This window comes from Octodon degus, unplaced genomic scaffold (assembly GCF_000260255.1).
Source record: "Octodon degus isolate 3935 unplaced genomic scaffold, OctDeg1.0 scaffold00019, whole genome shotgun sequence".
NCBI lineage: Eukaryota > Metazoa > Chordata > Mammalia > Rodentia > Octodontidae > Octodon > Octodon degus.
Window position 1 is genome coordinate 4,514,883 of NW_004524595.1, and position 14,679 is coordinate 4,529,561.

General features: G+C 42.4%; 2 protein-coding genes across 8 annotated transcripts in view; one reads left to right on the top strand and one right to left on the bottom strand.

The window, feature by feature from the left end:
- The window catches only part of Slc4a1ap (solute carrier family 4 member 1 adaptor protein), a 36,468-nt gene extending 26,703 nt beyond the window's left edge, over positions 1-9,765 (bottom strand). The window contains exons 1-6 of the mRNA XM_023711112.1: positions 9,028-9,765; positions 8,606-8,798; positions 7,098-7,220; positions 2,566-2,626; positions 2,086-2,239; positions 250-330 (exon numbers count right to left, since the gene is read on the bottom strand). Of these exons, the coding sequence (XP_023566880.1) occupies positions 250-330; positions 2,086-2,239; positions 2,566-2,626; positions 7,098-7,220; positions 8,606-8,798; positions 9,028-9,690 (1,275 nt within the window). The 5' untranslated portion in view covers positions 9,691-9,765. The remainder of the gene's footprint in view (positions 1-249; positions 331-2,085; positions 2,240-2,565; positions 2,627-7,097; positions 7,221-8,605; positions 8,799-9,027) is intronic.
- A 193-nt stretch (positions 9,766-9,958) lies between these two features.
- Supt7l (SPT7 like, STAGA complex gamma subunit) overlaps positions 9,959-14,679 on the top strand; it is an 11,189-nt gene continuing 6,468 nt past the window's right edge. Inside the window, exons 1-2 of one of the 7 annotated variants that reach the window (XM_023711018.1) lie at positions 9,959-10,061; positions 12,815-13,435. In XM_023711018.1, the coding sequence (XP_023566786.1) occupies positions 13,023-13,435 (413 nt within the window). In that variant the 5' untranslated portion in view covers positions 9,959-10,061; positions 12,815-13,022. Of the gene's footprint in view, positions 10,243-11,217; positions 11,387-12,814; positions 13,436-14,679 lie in introns of those variants that run through there. The other 6 variants (XM_023711017.1, XM_023711019.1, XM_023711016.1 and 3 more) reach the window with 6 other exon arrangements.

Here is a 14,679-nt window from a genome sequence, read left to right on the forward strand (position 1 = left end):
AGAGAGAGAGAGAGGAGGGAAAGGGAGAGAGAGAGAAGGTAAAGAGGGAGAAAGAGAGAAAGAGAGGAAGAGAGGGAGGGAGAGAGGAAGAGAGGGAGGAAGGAAAAGAACGGGATGTGTCTCGGTTTAATGGTCCTTGGTTTAATTCTCAGTACTGAAAAAAGAAAAAAAACAACAAACAACAAACAGAAAACCAAAGGGCTAAATTTTGAAGACACTGTGCTAAGTGAAATAAGGTACACTTATTACATGATTGCCCTTATATGCAGTATCTAAACCAGTCAAATTCACAGACATGGGGAAAGTAGCAATGTAGTTAGTTCCCAGAGACTGGGGAAGAAGAAGAACAGAGTCAATGTTGACTGTGCACAACTAAAGTACAGAATAATAAAATGTTTCAGCTGGACAGTGCTAATGGTTGCACAATGAAGTGAATACACTTAACATTATTAAGTGATGTTACACACTTCAAATGGTACAAAAATTTAAAACAAAAAGCCTCTTTACTGAGCAAAAGACTCTTAAAAATCAGTGAGTTAAAAAAAAAAAAAAAGAATCTGGACTGATGAGATAGCTCAGTGGACTAAAGAGCCTGCTTAGGCAAGCACAGGGACCACAGTTCCATCCCCAGCACCACATGCCGTGCCAGCCCTGCCCCCAAGGTGGGCTGAGCTGGCCAGAGTTCAGGCATAGTGGTGCATACCTGTAATCCCAGTGCTGGGGAGGCAGAAAATAGGAGGATCACCACAAGTGTGAGCTGTGTAGTGAGATCCTGCACCAACCAAATACATTAATATTATAAATACAAAGTAATAATAATAAATAAAAGATCATATGCCTGGTTTTTGGAAATACAGATGGGGGAACCCACCAGGAATTGAACTCAGTATTTCATTCATACTTTCTAGGTAGGTGCTGTGCCACAGAGCTAAATCCTTGGCCTGTGGGTCCCTAGGTTTTTTGTTTTTGTTTTTGTTTTTTTAATCCTAGATATTTTTAAATGTCAGAAAAAATAACTGAAAGCTAACCTTAGACATGAGGACTAAGAAAAGATAGGGCAAGGAGCTGTATACTTTAACCTTTCTAATAACTGAAAGCCAGATATAAGTAACTTGGCAACCAAATTAATTTTAGAATATTTAAAGGTATAATATAAACCTATTAAAATAGACAGTATAGACAATCTTTTTTCTCTGTAGTGGGATAAATCAAATGTGTTTATATGGAAAATAATCTGTGAATATTCTTTTTTTTTTTTTTTTGGCAGAACCAGGAATTGAACTCAGTCCCTTGTGCTTGCCAGGGAAGTGCTTATTCCACTGAGCCTTCTCCCCAGCCCTGAACATTCTTATATTATGAAAGTGAGTCACAATTTGTAATCCCAGTTCTCTGGAGAGCTGAGGCAAGAAAATGATAAATTAGAACAACCTAAGAAGACACTGTCTTCAAATTAAAAAAAAAAAAATGGGTGGGAGATCTAAATCAGCATGAAGGCCATGAGTTCAATTCTAGTACTGACAAAAGACACAAAAAAGTACAAGTCAAATAGTAAGACTCCATTTGTGTATGAGTGTTTTTTGTTAAAGGATCTAGTTCTTTTTCTGGGTGGTTTTTTTTTTTTTTTTTTTTTCTTTTTTTTAAATTTTTGTTTGTTTTGACTTTTTTGGTTTTGGGGAGTTCTGAAACAGGGTATCATTATATAGCCCAGGCTGGCCTCAAACTTGCAGGGATCCTCCTGCCTCTCAGCCTCCCAAGTGCTGTCATTAGAGGTGTGCACCACCATACCCAACCTAAAGGATCTAGTTCTAAGCTTTATCTTTTTTGCAGTGCTAGAGATAAACTCAGAGCTGTGCACATGCTAGGCAAGAACTCTACCACGGAGCTACATCCTCAGTTCCAGTGTCTAGTTCTTCTAGACACACATTCACATATGCATAGAAAGTGTTTGAGAGAATATAAACAGCTACCTTACCTACTAGTGCAAGACATTTCTGTACATTTTACATATTCCCTATGTAGAGATATTTCATTACATTCTGTGTGTTCATTTTATTAAATGTATTTTTTCCTTTCTTCTTTTTCAACTCCCATATACTGACCTGCTTCCTGCCGTAGCAATCCCAAACTGTCAAGAATCCGACAAGCTTCCAGTGAGCACTGGATCATTGCTTCCTTTTTCTTTCCTGAGTGAATGGCCTCTGCCACCAGCTGTTTCCCAGTTGAATCATCCACCGGTAATCTGCATTGGTTCATAGAAAGATTTACAGCACAGTCCTAAGTTCCAAGTCTCATGGAAATAATTAATGTGTAGTACATTTTTCAGATGGCTTTTCAAAGTTTCAAATTCACTCTGCTCTCTTACCAGGACTGGACTTTCAAATCTTTTCTTTTCACCTCTTTTCTCACCCCACCTCCCAATACTGTGTTACCGAACTATCAAAGAGCAAATTTGGGAATGGCCCAAAATTAATGTAGTGCTACTCTTTGGATTGCTGTCTACAACTATAAACTAACCTGAAATTAGGTACTTCCTGGAAATGAACATTAGTAAGAAAAAGAACATACCTCACCCTGCAGAGCCAAGTGCTATGTCCCTGTTCATCAAATTCATACTCTAATTCTTCTCCTGTGGGAAGAAGAAAGAAAAAACAATTTTAATACAATATGAAAAGTAGTAGTTGACCTAATGTGGAAAACAGAACAAAGGTTAAGTAAGGACATCAAGTTTCCATTTGACACTGAATACTACATTTCAATGCATTTTACTTCTCATTCCTAGTTTGACAGTAAAGCAAATTCAGATCAAAACAACAACTGTTGTGCTTTACGTGTAGCTCAGGGGTACAGCAGGTGCTTGTGTATGGTCTTGGGTTAAATCTTTGGGACATCAACTAAATAAAACCAATCAATTCACTATGTACAGTTTTGTGCACACTATAGTTTGACAGCTTCTGTAACTGTACATTCAAGAGGCTATTTTGTCACAGCTAGTTTTTAGATGCATATCTATTAAGTACAAGCTAGGCATGGCAGAGAATGGCTGTAATCCCACCACATAGGAGGTGAAGAAAACAGGACTATTATCACAAGTTTGATGCCAGCCTGAACTTCATAGCAAGAACCTATCTCAAGCCAGGTATGATGGTACACGCTTGGATTCTGGTGAGATGGGGCTGTTCTGGAACCAATCCTCATACCCATGCCCCACTCTCTATGCCCTTCTGTACTCCATTCTTTATACTAGGCATTGAACCCAGGACCTTGCAGAATGCTAGGCAAGCATGCCAGTGCTGGGCTACATATCTGTGGGAAGCCATTAACTGGTATCCATTTTATAATAGTGTCAGCCATTTTCTTAAGTTTCTATTCCCCTGCTGAGTTAAGTTTCTGGTCCTTTCCACCTTGCCCATTCCCCGTGATATACCCCAGGGGTGGGACCTTCTTCCGTTGCCTAGATACCGGCTGACCCCCCAAGAGCCGAGACTTCCTCATTCCTACACTCCCTACATATACCCAGCACCTCCCCTGAATAAACGAGACTTGATCAGAATCCTGTCTTGTCTCCATTCTTTGTGTCTCCTGTCCCTTCTCATCCCCACTCCCCCTCTAGGGTGCTCATTGACTAATCCGCGGGTCTGGACAAGTGGCGCCCAACGTGGGGCGAAAAGGAAAGATATCGTGAGGGATGCCATTCGGGGAGCCAACACAAAAAATAGAGGATCGGTCAAGGCGGGAACCTGCTGTGTTTTCCAGGCCTCAGTAAGTAAATGGCGATTATGGGTCAGAAAATAAGCCAGCATAAAATGTTTGTTAAAAATTTAAATAAGGCTTTAAAGGCACGAGGAGTAAAGGTTAAAATTAAGGATTTGTGTCAATATTTTAAATATATTAAACAAGTTTGCCCATGGTTCCCTATTAAAGAAACTATTGATCAGAGGTGATGGAAAAGGGTTGGTGATGCCCTTAAGGATTATTATGAGACTTTTGGACCTGAAAAGGTTCCAGTTACGGCCTTTTCCTACTGGAATTTAATTGATAAAATCTTATCCCAGAGACACTGTGACCTGGTTGTTGCTAATGTGATAAAAAAGGGTGAAAATATACTACAGGGACAAAAAAGGAAAACTCATCTTAAAGGACAAAGAACCCCCTAAGGGTGTGTGCCTTCCTATAAGGGAACAGAATCTTGAAATCGAAACTAGGAAGCCAGAACCGCCAAATTCCAAATTACAGCCCGAGGAGAAAATTAACCCCTTTGATTTAGAAGGAGCTACGCTCAAGGTTAAAAAAATATATCCCAAACTACCAAAACCTCTTCAAGTTGAAGCCGATTATAATAAAGTTGACTGGGATGAACTGGGAGAGGAAGCTGCTTGGTATCAGGGCCGAGATGGGCCACCCAAGGTTAAGTGCCCTTCGCCATATAGCACTGATCCCAGCGTGCCTCCTTCGGCATGTTCAGCTTCTGACCCCAGAAAGGAATTAAAAGGCAAAACTGAACTTCTCAAAGAACAGATAAAATTAGAGAAAGAGCACCAAGACCTCATAATCCAATCAGAAAGATTAAAATCAGGAAAACCCAAAAATAAAAATATAACTGGACCAAAGGCTCCCGTGTTCAAAGGCCACCCGTGAGGGGCGCTATCCCCAAAAGCTTCCTCCTGTTAGATCCACCCATAGGTCTAGATAAGGCAGAGGTATTTCCGGTGTCAGAAACAACAGGCACTCAAGGGCAGATTTGGTGCCATTACACTAGTTTTGATTTTAAAGTACTAAAAGAACTAAAAGTGGCGGTTGCCCAATACGGAGCCATAGCTCCATACACCACAGCCATTTTAGAAACTGTGGCCGACAATTAGCTTACTCCCGAGGACTGGCAGGCATTAGCCAGAGCCACCCTCTCTGGGGGGGATTAACTCTTACGGAAGTCTTCCTGCATGCGGGGAGGCATCCACAATGATAGCTTCACTGTTGATGTTGGATTTGTTACCTTCACCAGCTGCAGTCAAATACTTAACTACAGTAGCCCTATTTGCCCAAAAAAGGGACATGTATTTATATGTAGGGGAAGTTTAGCCTTCACATATTTACCTACCACTTGGACAGGACTGTATGTCATGGCAATTGTATTGCCTGATATAGATGTCATCTCTGGTAATGATCCCGTACCCCTTCCCCGTTTAGATTATGCTATGGGCCGCACAAAGAGGGCAGTCCAGTTCATCCCTTTGTTAGTGGGGCTAGGAGTCATGGTGGCCATGCAGACAGGCACAGCAGGGTTGGGAGTAGCAGTACATTCTTATACAAAATTATCTAATCAGCTGATTGATGATGTTCAAACACTGTCTGGTACTATCCAAGATATCCAAGACCAGATAGATTCATTAGCAAAAGTAGTCTCACAAAGGGGCTTAGACCTTCTAACAGCAGAGCAGGGAGGGATCTGCTTGGCTTTACAGGAATGCTGCTGCTTCTACGCAAACAAGTCTGGTATTGTTCGAGATAAAATAAAGAGACTTCAAGAAGATCTTATTAAGAGGAGAACAGAGCTATTTGAAAACCCTTTCTGGAGCACATGGAATGGAGTACTACCCTACCTTCTCCCCCTATTGGGACCCTTGATTGGACTATTAATACTTTTATCAATAGGACCCTGTCTTTTCAATAGGCTGATGACTTTCATTAAACAACAATTGGGTGCCATTAAAATGCAGCCCATACAGGTCCATTACCATAGGCTTGAGATGGCCGACAGAGAAAGTTGTGCTGAACTTGAAAGAGTACACTACGATGATGCCCAATCCGAGTAAAGAGATTTTCTCACCTTGGTGCGATGGACTGGATAGCCACAGACGGGCAACTAGAGGCTCACATATGGTACCAATCGCCACCTAAGATAAGAACTGGGCCTTCCGATGCCCTGTCCTATGACGGGAAAGGTCTGGTTCGGCCCCATGTGAAAGCATCTTGACCCAAGACAGGCACAGTCCCCTCAAGGAGTAACGGCCTTTGGAGTTAAAGTAAAAAGGGGGACCTGTGGGAAGCCATTAACTGGTATCCATTTTATAATAGTGTCAGTCATTTTCTTAAGTTTCTATTCCCCTGCTGAGTTAAGTTTCTGGTCCTTCCTGCCTTGCCCATTCCCCGTGATATGCCCCAGGGGTGGGACCTTCCTCCATTGCCTACATACCTGCTGACCCCAAGAGCCAAGACTTCCTCATTCCTACACCCCCTATATATACCCAGCACCTCCCCTGAATAAACGAGACTGGATCAGAATCCTGTCTTGTCTCCATTCTTTGTGTCTCCTGTCCCTTCTCATCCCCACTCCCCCTCTAGGGTCCTCGTTGACTAACCCACGGGTCGGGACACATATCTAGCAACCACCTTTCTCCTCTTTTCGTAATTCTGAGACAAGGTCTTGCTAAGTGGTCTAAGCTAGCCTTGAATGTGTGACTCTCTTGCCTTAGCCTCCCAAGTAGTTAGGATTACAGGTACATGCCACCATGTCCACCAAGTTCAGGATCTTCTGAGAAGAATGAGAGACGTCAGGAAAAAAGTACTTAATTTATTCTAAAATGGGAAACAAGACTAACAAGATTCTTATTATTTTCTTCTTTCTTTTGGCAATACTAAGGCTTGCACCCAGCCATGGTCTTTACACTAAGCTACATCACTAGTATGTTGTTTTGTTTTTGTTTTTGTTTTTGTTTTTATTTTTGTTTTTGAGACAGCTGCGCTAGTGGCTAAATTGCTGAGGCTGGACTAGAACTTGCAATCCTCTGGCCACACCCTCCTAGAATGCTGGGATTATAGGTGTGCAGCAGCATACCAAACTAGATTTTGACTATTTTTAAAACAAACCTGGCAGTAGAGATATAGCTCTGAGGTAGAATACTTGCCAAAGGCCTCAGCACCAATCCCCAGCACCATAAACACAAGAACAAAAAGAAACTTGAGGTAACTGACCATAAGGGTAAGAAGTGAATGCGGAAGTTACTAGAATTTCTTCTATGTGTGACACTCAACCTGAACCTCTAGAAAACAACATTGCCATCAACACACTTTACTGTCAGGGTCCGCAAATATTTACATACCTTCTCGGTCAAAGAAACCTTGGAGAGCCTTTTTTGGATCTTTTATATAAAAAGCTTCCCTTTCCTGCTGAAAGTCTAAGACAATGGGATTCTCTTCAGCCTCATCCTCTACAGCATCTTCAGCTACAGTGTGTGAGAAAGCGCAGAAAGACAATCAGACATGAGAAGATTATCTGACACTGTTATTTCTGGCAACATCAAGATATACTTACACATGATAAAAAGAAAAAAAAAAAACCCATGAGGCAGGAGAGGTAACTACAAAACCACCACTAGGAGTATCTTCAGGTTTTCTGACTTATATGAGAGATCAAAACTTGTTTGTGTGGCACTTTAATTTCTTTTCTTCATCATTTTATTTTATTGGTGAAATTTACCTACCACCCTTGGAAAATAAATCTCAGTCCCTCAGCCAGCTCTAATACATGGTCTCCAATATACTCTCCTAATACTTCTTCTATCTGCTAAATAAACTGATAAACACATTATTCCCTTAAAATCATCCATGCCTGCCCTAAAAATCCAACACTTCCAAGGCACCAATCCTCAGCTTCATAAGGGCTACTTCTCCTTGCCTCAAATTCTAACTTTAAACCCCTCTCTGCTTACAAATTTACAGTTGCTCAAAGATGTCAGTCAGTGCTATCCCACAGAAATACAATCAAAAAACCATACATATATTCTTAAGTTTTCTGTGTACTACACTAAAAAGTAAAAAGCAACAGGCAAAATTATCATTTCACTGAGTGATCAATGTATGAATTTACTTTTAACATCATCTTTGAAATCCAGTGTGCATTTTACACTGATAGCATGTCAATTTGGACTAGCCATTTTGCAATTAAGTGTACTAAAAACAAATTTTAAATATCCATAATATACACAATTAAATTTTTTACATCAAAGAAATTAATGACTCTTTGGATTTGGCTGCCATAGACACAACTTGTTTTTGTGCCCTGTGTATTACAAAGAGTTAAAAATGCTACACATTTTTTTAGGAAGTTAAGAGTGCCACTACTTGGGAAAAAAAAAAAAAAAAGTGGTTAGTATAGATATATAGTTACATTCTCTTAATGAATAGAGGGATTTGTTCTTATGGTGTTTGTAAATAAGATATCATGTCCACATCTTGTACAGCAATTAACCACTAGGAAGAATGTATGCAATGTGCTAATTATTGAAACTGTCCTACCACTTTGATTTGAAACTGTCTCATTGCTATTTGATTCTCAATAAAATCATGGGAAAGGGGCTGGTGAGATGGCTCAGTGGTCTAAAGCACCTACTTAGAACAAGCTTAGCAAAACCCAGGGACCACGGTTCAATCCCCCAGCACCACATGCCAGCCAGCCCCGCCCCCTGGTGGGCTGAGCTGGCCACACACACACACACACACACACACATAAATAAATAAAATTTAAAAAAAAAATCATGGGAAAAAAAAAGAGTGCCACTACTAATAAACTTAAAATATCAGCTTTTGACAACAATTTTAAATTTCTTACCCATTCCCCAGCTGCAGCCCATGTCATCATCTTGGCCGCTAGTAGTTTCCTTTCGTTCTGTGGTATCCATGTCCTCTTCATCTGAGTCCTCCCCTAGCATCTTCTTCTCCAACAACATTTGTTGTTGTTTTCGCAGTTCCTTCAGCTGCGTTACTGTTAACTCGGATTCTGCCTCTCGGTCTTCCTCTGGTCCCTAACGAACCAAAAATAAAAATAAAAAAATTGCTTTTAGAGTTGAGGAATGTGGAAGTAAATTTCAGAAACGGGGCAACGTGTACAGAAGTCTGGAGACCAGGGCCACATTAATGCCTCCATTTTTAAAATTGCTGACTGTGCGACCTCCTTCCTCAACTAAAACTTAAGTAGCTCAAGATCCCAGCACAGTGAAGCCTTAAGGTTTCAACTTACGTTTTTCTACTTACCTTCAAGATAAAGAGCCGAGTGCTGCCTCCAAAGCGAAAAACGTGTTCGACGTGGACTCGACAATAGGTGCGGGGCGGGATGCGAGTTTTGTTGAGAAAAGTGCCATGGGTACTTCCCAGATCGTACAAGTAGAAACCCTGCCCCTGGCCTTCGCACTCTTCGTCCCCGCCGGGCGCCCTGTGCTGCAGCACGGCATGGTACCGGGACACCGAAGGATGCTCCAGGCATATGTCGCAGCTAGACAGCCTTCCGAAAAGGAAGTAACTCGCTCCCTTCAAACTGCAGGTGTCAAGGATAGTGCCGCCCTTCAGAGTCTCTAGGCTGTAGGGGGCGGTGGCTGGGCCGCCCCAAGGAGGCTCTTGGTACGGTGGTGTCCGGGCCGGGCCTCCTGGGCAAGAAACCACAGTCGGGGGACGCAGCTGCTGCTCCGGGAGACTCCGCATCTCCCCGCCGCCCGGCCGCGGCAGCGGAGCTTCGGCTTCCCCAGACTCGGGACCCGAAAGCACCGTGGGACATTCTTCCGCCGCCTCCCCAGATTTTGCACCACTGACGGCCGAAGCTTTACCCGGCGCTGCCGCGGACCCTGGCAGGGCTGGCTTCTTGAAGTCTCCACTGATGTCTGCGGACACCGGCGGCTCTGGTGGAGACTGAGCATCAGCCATCCTCAGGCTGGTGCCACCTCGAAATGTGTCCCCGGAAACCTCACCCTCCTCTGTGTGTTCCCGCCTTCGTCTCCCTTTTCCTGACTCCGAAGAGCTTCTCTGGGCAGATAAGAGTTGACCCTTCACGACTTAAGAGTGCTGTAAAGTGGCCAAAATATCAGGAAAAGACTGCAGTAGTGCTGTGCAGCCTAGGGGACATCTTTAGAGGTTGCAACAGGAGTGTAATAACTTCCTGTAGCCCAGCTAATTGGAAAGAAACACTTCCGGAAACCTACGACCACTAATCAACAAACCAGCCTTCTAGGCCGGATGTGAACCCTCGCCTCAGGGATCTGGAGTCGGACAGCTGCCCAGCTGACTCCTGCAACACGGTAGTAAACAGTGACGCCTTTTTGTCTGGTTTCAGGAGCAGAAGTTTCCATCTTCCGGCTGCCTTGGGCATCAGTTGTACCCAAAATCCTGTGACTAGCGTCTGTGCCTGTGACCAAGAGAACCCCCGCAGAGGAACTTGGCATTGTTCAGGTTCGAGACCTGACCTTCCTACTCCTTTCGGTGAAGTTAGGGAAGGGGGCAATTGTTTTTGTTGCTTCGTTCATTCATTTATTTCCAAAGTGATCTGAGGTAACATGAGATTGCTTAATAGCACTGACAGTGACAATAGGCAAGACTGGGCCTCAACCTATATATCTGAAAGCAGGAATAACAGTATTGTCTACTTCATAGAGTTGTTGGGAGAATTGTACTAAACAATGAAAGGCTGGCATATAGTAAGCACTCAGGAAGTGCCAGGTATTGTACCAAGATGACAGCCATAATGGGTAGGTGGAAGACTAAAGTTGATTGAGATGAGTACTGGAATAAATGTGACACAGTCATGTAAGATGATAATGAAAATACAAGGAAAAGGGACATACAGGGGAGGCAATAAAGGATAGCACCTTAAACTCTTCTCAAGAACAGATTTGGGGACTGGGGATATAGCTCAATAGCACAATGGCTGCCTGGAAAGCATGAGGTCCTGAGTTCAATTCCTAGTACAAAAAAAAAAAATTTTTTTTTAAAGGAATAAATATGGCTAGGTATGGTGGCACCGGCCTGTAATCCCAGCACTTAGGAAACTGAGGCAGAAGGATTGTGAGTTTGAGAGATACATAAGGAATTTGAGGCTAACCAGGCATACCTAGAGACTCTGTCTCAAAAAAAAAAAAAAAAAAAGATACTATTAGAGCTAAAGTAATCATGTAGTCCAAGTGTTAGGAAAAAGGGAAGAAGAAACAAAGGTATGAGCTCAACCGAGCAGGTTTATTTCAGGACAAACCTGAAAGGGATTGACCTGGCCCTTGGACCAAGATGGATAACTCTTAGAGGCTAGAAGGTCTTTTATAACTTAATGATCCTAAAGAAGAGCTGTGAAAGAAAAAGATAAAATTGGAACTTTAGAGGGGGACAGTTGTTGTGGTTGCCTGCTGAGAACAAAGCTTGAGAAGGAACAAGGAGTACTGGTTTCTTATTAAGAGTGGGGCTGAAGAATGATGGGAGATATGTGGGGTAGCATATCTCTACCCTGACTATTCATCTATATCATTGTACAAGCATAGCAGGGAAAGAGGGTTAACATGATCTCTGCTCAGCCTAGGATGGCGGCAGTTGGATTCCTTCACCAGGAAGTTCCTCCTCTGTGCTTCCGCAGCAGTAGGTCTGTACTTTTAGAACTTTCCACATGCTTTCATATCGAAATTTTTTAAAATCTGTTTCTTTTCTCACCTTAGAACAGACAACTTGTACTCTTGGTATACTTTAGAGCAGACAACTTGTACTCTTGTTTCCTCACATAATACCTGGTATTCAGTAAATGTTTGTTGAACCTGAAGATACATATGAGCAATGAATCTAGAAAGATGGGTTTAAGCCAGACTGTGAATTTCATTGAATGATAAGCCAAAGAATTCTTTTTCCAGAAGGCAATAACAAGCCATCATATTTGAGTTTTCAAAATATTAAGCCTAGGAGCGGTATGAAAAATAGATTACGTATAAGGAGAGTCAAGAGGAAGGGATATGAATGAGAAGGCACCAGAAATCTCTCAGATTCTTCTTTATATATGTTAAAAGTTGAGGGCCAGCCAGGTAGCTCAGCAGACTAAAGCACCTACTTAGGCAGAGTACAGCTGCCAGTGTTTGATCCCCGCCCCCACCCCCACGCCACAGTGCGCTGAGATGGCCAGGTGATTGAGACTAGGCATGGTGGTATGCGCCTGTAATTCCAGCAGTTGGGAGGCTGAACACAGGAGGATCACTATGAGTCCGATCTACATAGTGAGGAAGATAGCTCTGAAAAATACTCCAGGTTTATTTTGGGTTTTGGTTTTTGTTTTGAGATAGGGTTTTGCAATGTAGTTCAAGCTGGCCTCAAGCTTACTATGTAGCCTAGGCTGAACTCATAGCAGTACTTCTCTGCCTTAGCCTCTTAGCCTCTTGAGATCTGAGATTATAGGTGCAAAGCACCACACCCAGCTCACACCTCATATTTAAGTAACATACTTTTAAGATTTTTTTTTTAATGTATTTAGTACAGGGTCTATGGGGTCTCACTACATAGATTGGACTCCTAGTGATCCTGTTTTTCAGGCGCTGGGATTACAAGCATGTGCCACCATACCTAATCTCAATCTCTGTTTCAGCATGCCCCAGGGGCGGGGCCAGCAGGCCAAGGATCAAAACCCCAGCCCCTGCATCTGCCTAAGCAGGGGCTTTAATCTGCTGAGCTATCTGCCCAGCACTAAGATTTTGTTTTGTTTTGTTTTTTGAGACAGGGTCTCACTATGTACCCCAAACTGGCCTCAATCTCATAGTGATCCTCCTGCCTCAGGTTCCAGTGTGCTGGGATTATAAGAAACCACAATACCCTACTTAGCTTTGCAAGTTACTTAGGTTTAGGCACCATAGTAGTTCTAGTAATGAGCTAGTGAAGTGACAGAAAATGAGGACCCGAGAGCCCTATACACAGCTCGTAGCTATTTATCTACTGTTGTCTCAGATCCTATCTTATGGTTTAGTCCATTAGGAATTGTCATTGTGTGACAGTGATTAGCAGCTAACAATTGTATTTCTCTGAATTTTTCCAGGGAGAACATCTTTGGTCCTACAGTTTTGCTGCACTGACGTTTTTCAAAGTGGTCTTAAGCCATTTGTATTTTATATAAATAACTGGCCAGACTTCATACTTTCCACTACAGAAGTCTACAACCTACAGCTGCCAGAGATTTAAATGTATTACTTTTAGGATATCATCTACATTAAACCCAACGGCGGCTCTTCCTTTCTTACTCCAAAATGTTGAGATACTGGGGAGAGATACCCATGTCATCAAGCCAGACCAACAGAAGTTCTTTTGACCTGCTCCCACGGGAGTTCCGGCTGGTGGAGGTTCATGACCCACCCCTGCACCAGCCCTCAGCCAACAAGCCCAAGCCCCCCACCATGTTGGACATACCTTCAGAGCCATGTAGCCTCACCATCCACACCATTCAGCTGATCCAGCACAACCGGCGCCTTCGCAGCCTTATCGCCACAGGTCAGGCCCAGAGTCAACAGCAGACAGAAGGTGTCAAAACTGAAGAAAGTGAACCTCTTCCCCCCTGCCCTGGGTCACCTCCTCTGCCTGATGACCTTCTACCTTTAGATTGTAAGAATCCCAACGCACCATTCCAGATCCGGCACAGTGACCCAGAGAGTGACTTTTATCGGTAAGGCAAAATTTTGCTACATCTTAGTCTTTTCAAGTAATCTTCCAGGGTCCAGGGAGATAGCTCAGTAGAATATGCACTTGCCTGGCAAGCACAGGGTCATGAGTTCAATTTCTGGTACTGAAAAAAAAAAAAGGATCAGGACATCTTCCAACAACCCTATTAAGCCTATCTGAGCATTTCCATTTCCACATGAGGAAACTGAGGAGCCCAAATCTGCAAAATCCAAAGTCTATACTTTTAAAGTTTTAGATTCAGTAGATACTTAGTGTGAACTTTGTGCCAAGCATTTTACTAAGAGTAGGGTAATACACTGATGTGTACAAAAAGACCAGAGTCTCATAATCTTCAGAATCTGGTCTGTTTACTGTAAAATATATGTGTAGGTTTAGATAGAATCTTCAAATTGGGATTTGTGGACTTACTCTAATATTGTTAGAAATCTGAAGTCTATACAAGAATATAGGGGGTTTTGTTTGTTTGTTTGTTTTTTGAGATAGGATCTCACTCTGTAACCCAGGCTGGCTTTGAACTTGAGATCCTCTTACCTCAGTCTCCAGAGTATTGAGAATTATAGCCATGTACCACTGCACATGGCTTACAAGAATTTTTAAATTCTATTTCATTTTCTTTCTCTTTTTTGAGACAGGGCTTTGCTATATAGGAACAAGCTAGCCTCAAACTCGTGGTGATCCCTACACTCTGCCTCATGACATCTGGGATTACAGACGTGTCACCATGCCCCACTTTGTACTTTCATTTTCACAACATCATTTAGGAAATAATGTAAAAATGTTCTTGAATCTTGTTACTCAAAATCTAGTCCAAGATCAGCACCATCACCCTCGCACTTGTTAGAAATACAGAATCTGCCACAGGCGCTAAGACCTGATTGAGACTGGACATGGTGGCACATGCCTGTAATCCCAGTGTTGGGAGGCTGAAAACAGAATCACTACGAGTCTGGGATATGTAGTTAGACCCTGTAGACCCTGTACCAAATACATTAAAAAAAAAAAAAAAGAAAGAAAGAAACACAGAATCCCAGGCTCCCAAGACCTACTAACTCAGAACCTACATTGAACAAAGCTACAGGAAATTCATGGATGTATTTAAGTGCGAGAAGGCTTCCTCCAGATTCTCTGCATGACTGCTTTGTAATCTAATGCTTCTGCTGGGTTGAAGTAGTACATTTATATTTAATACCAGTTACTTTTTTTTTTTTTTTTTTTTTGCAACCTTTT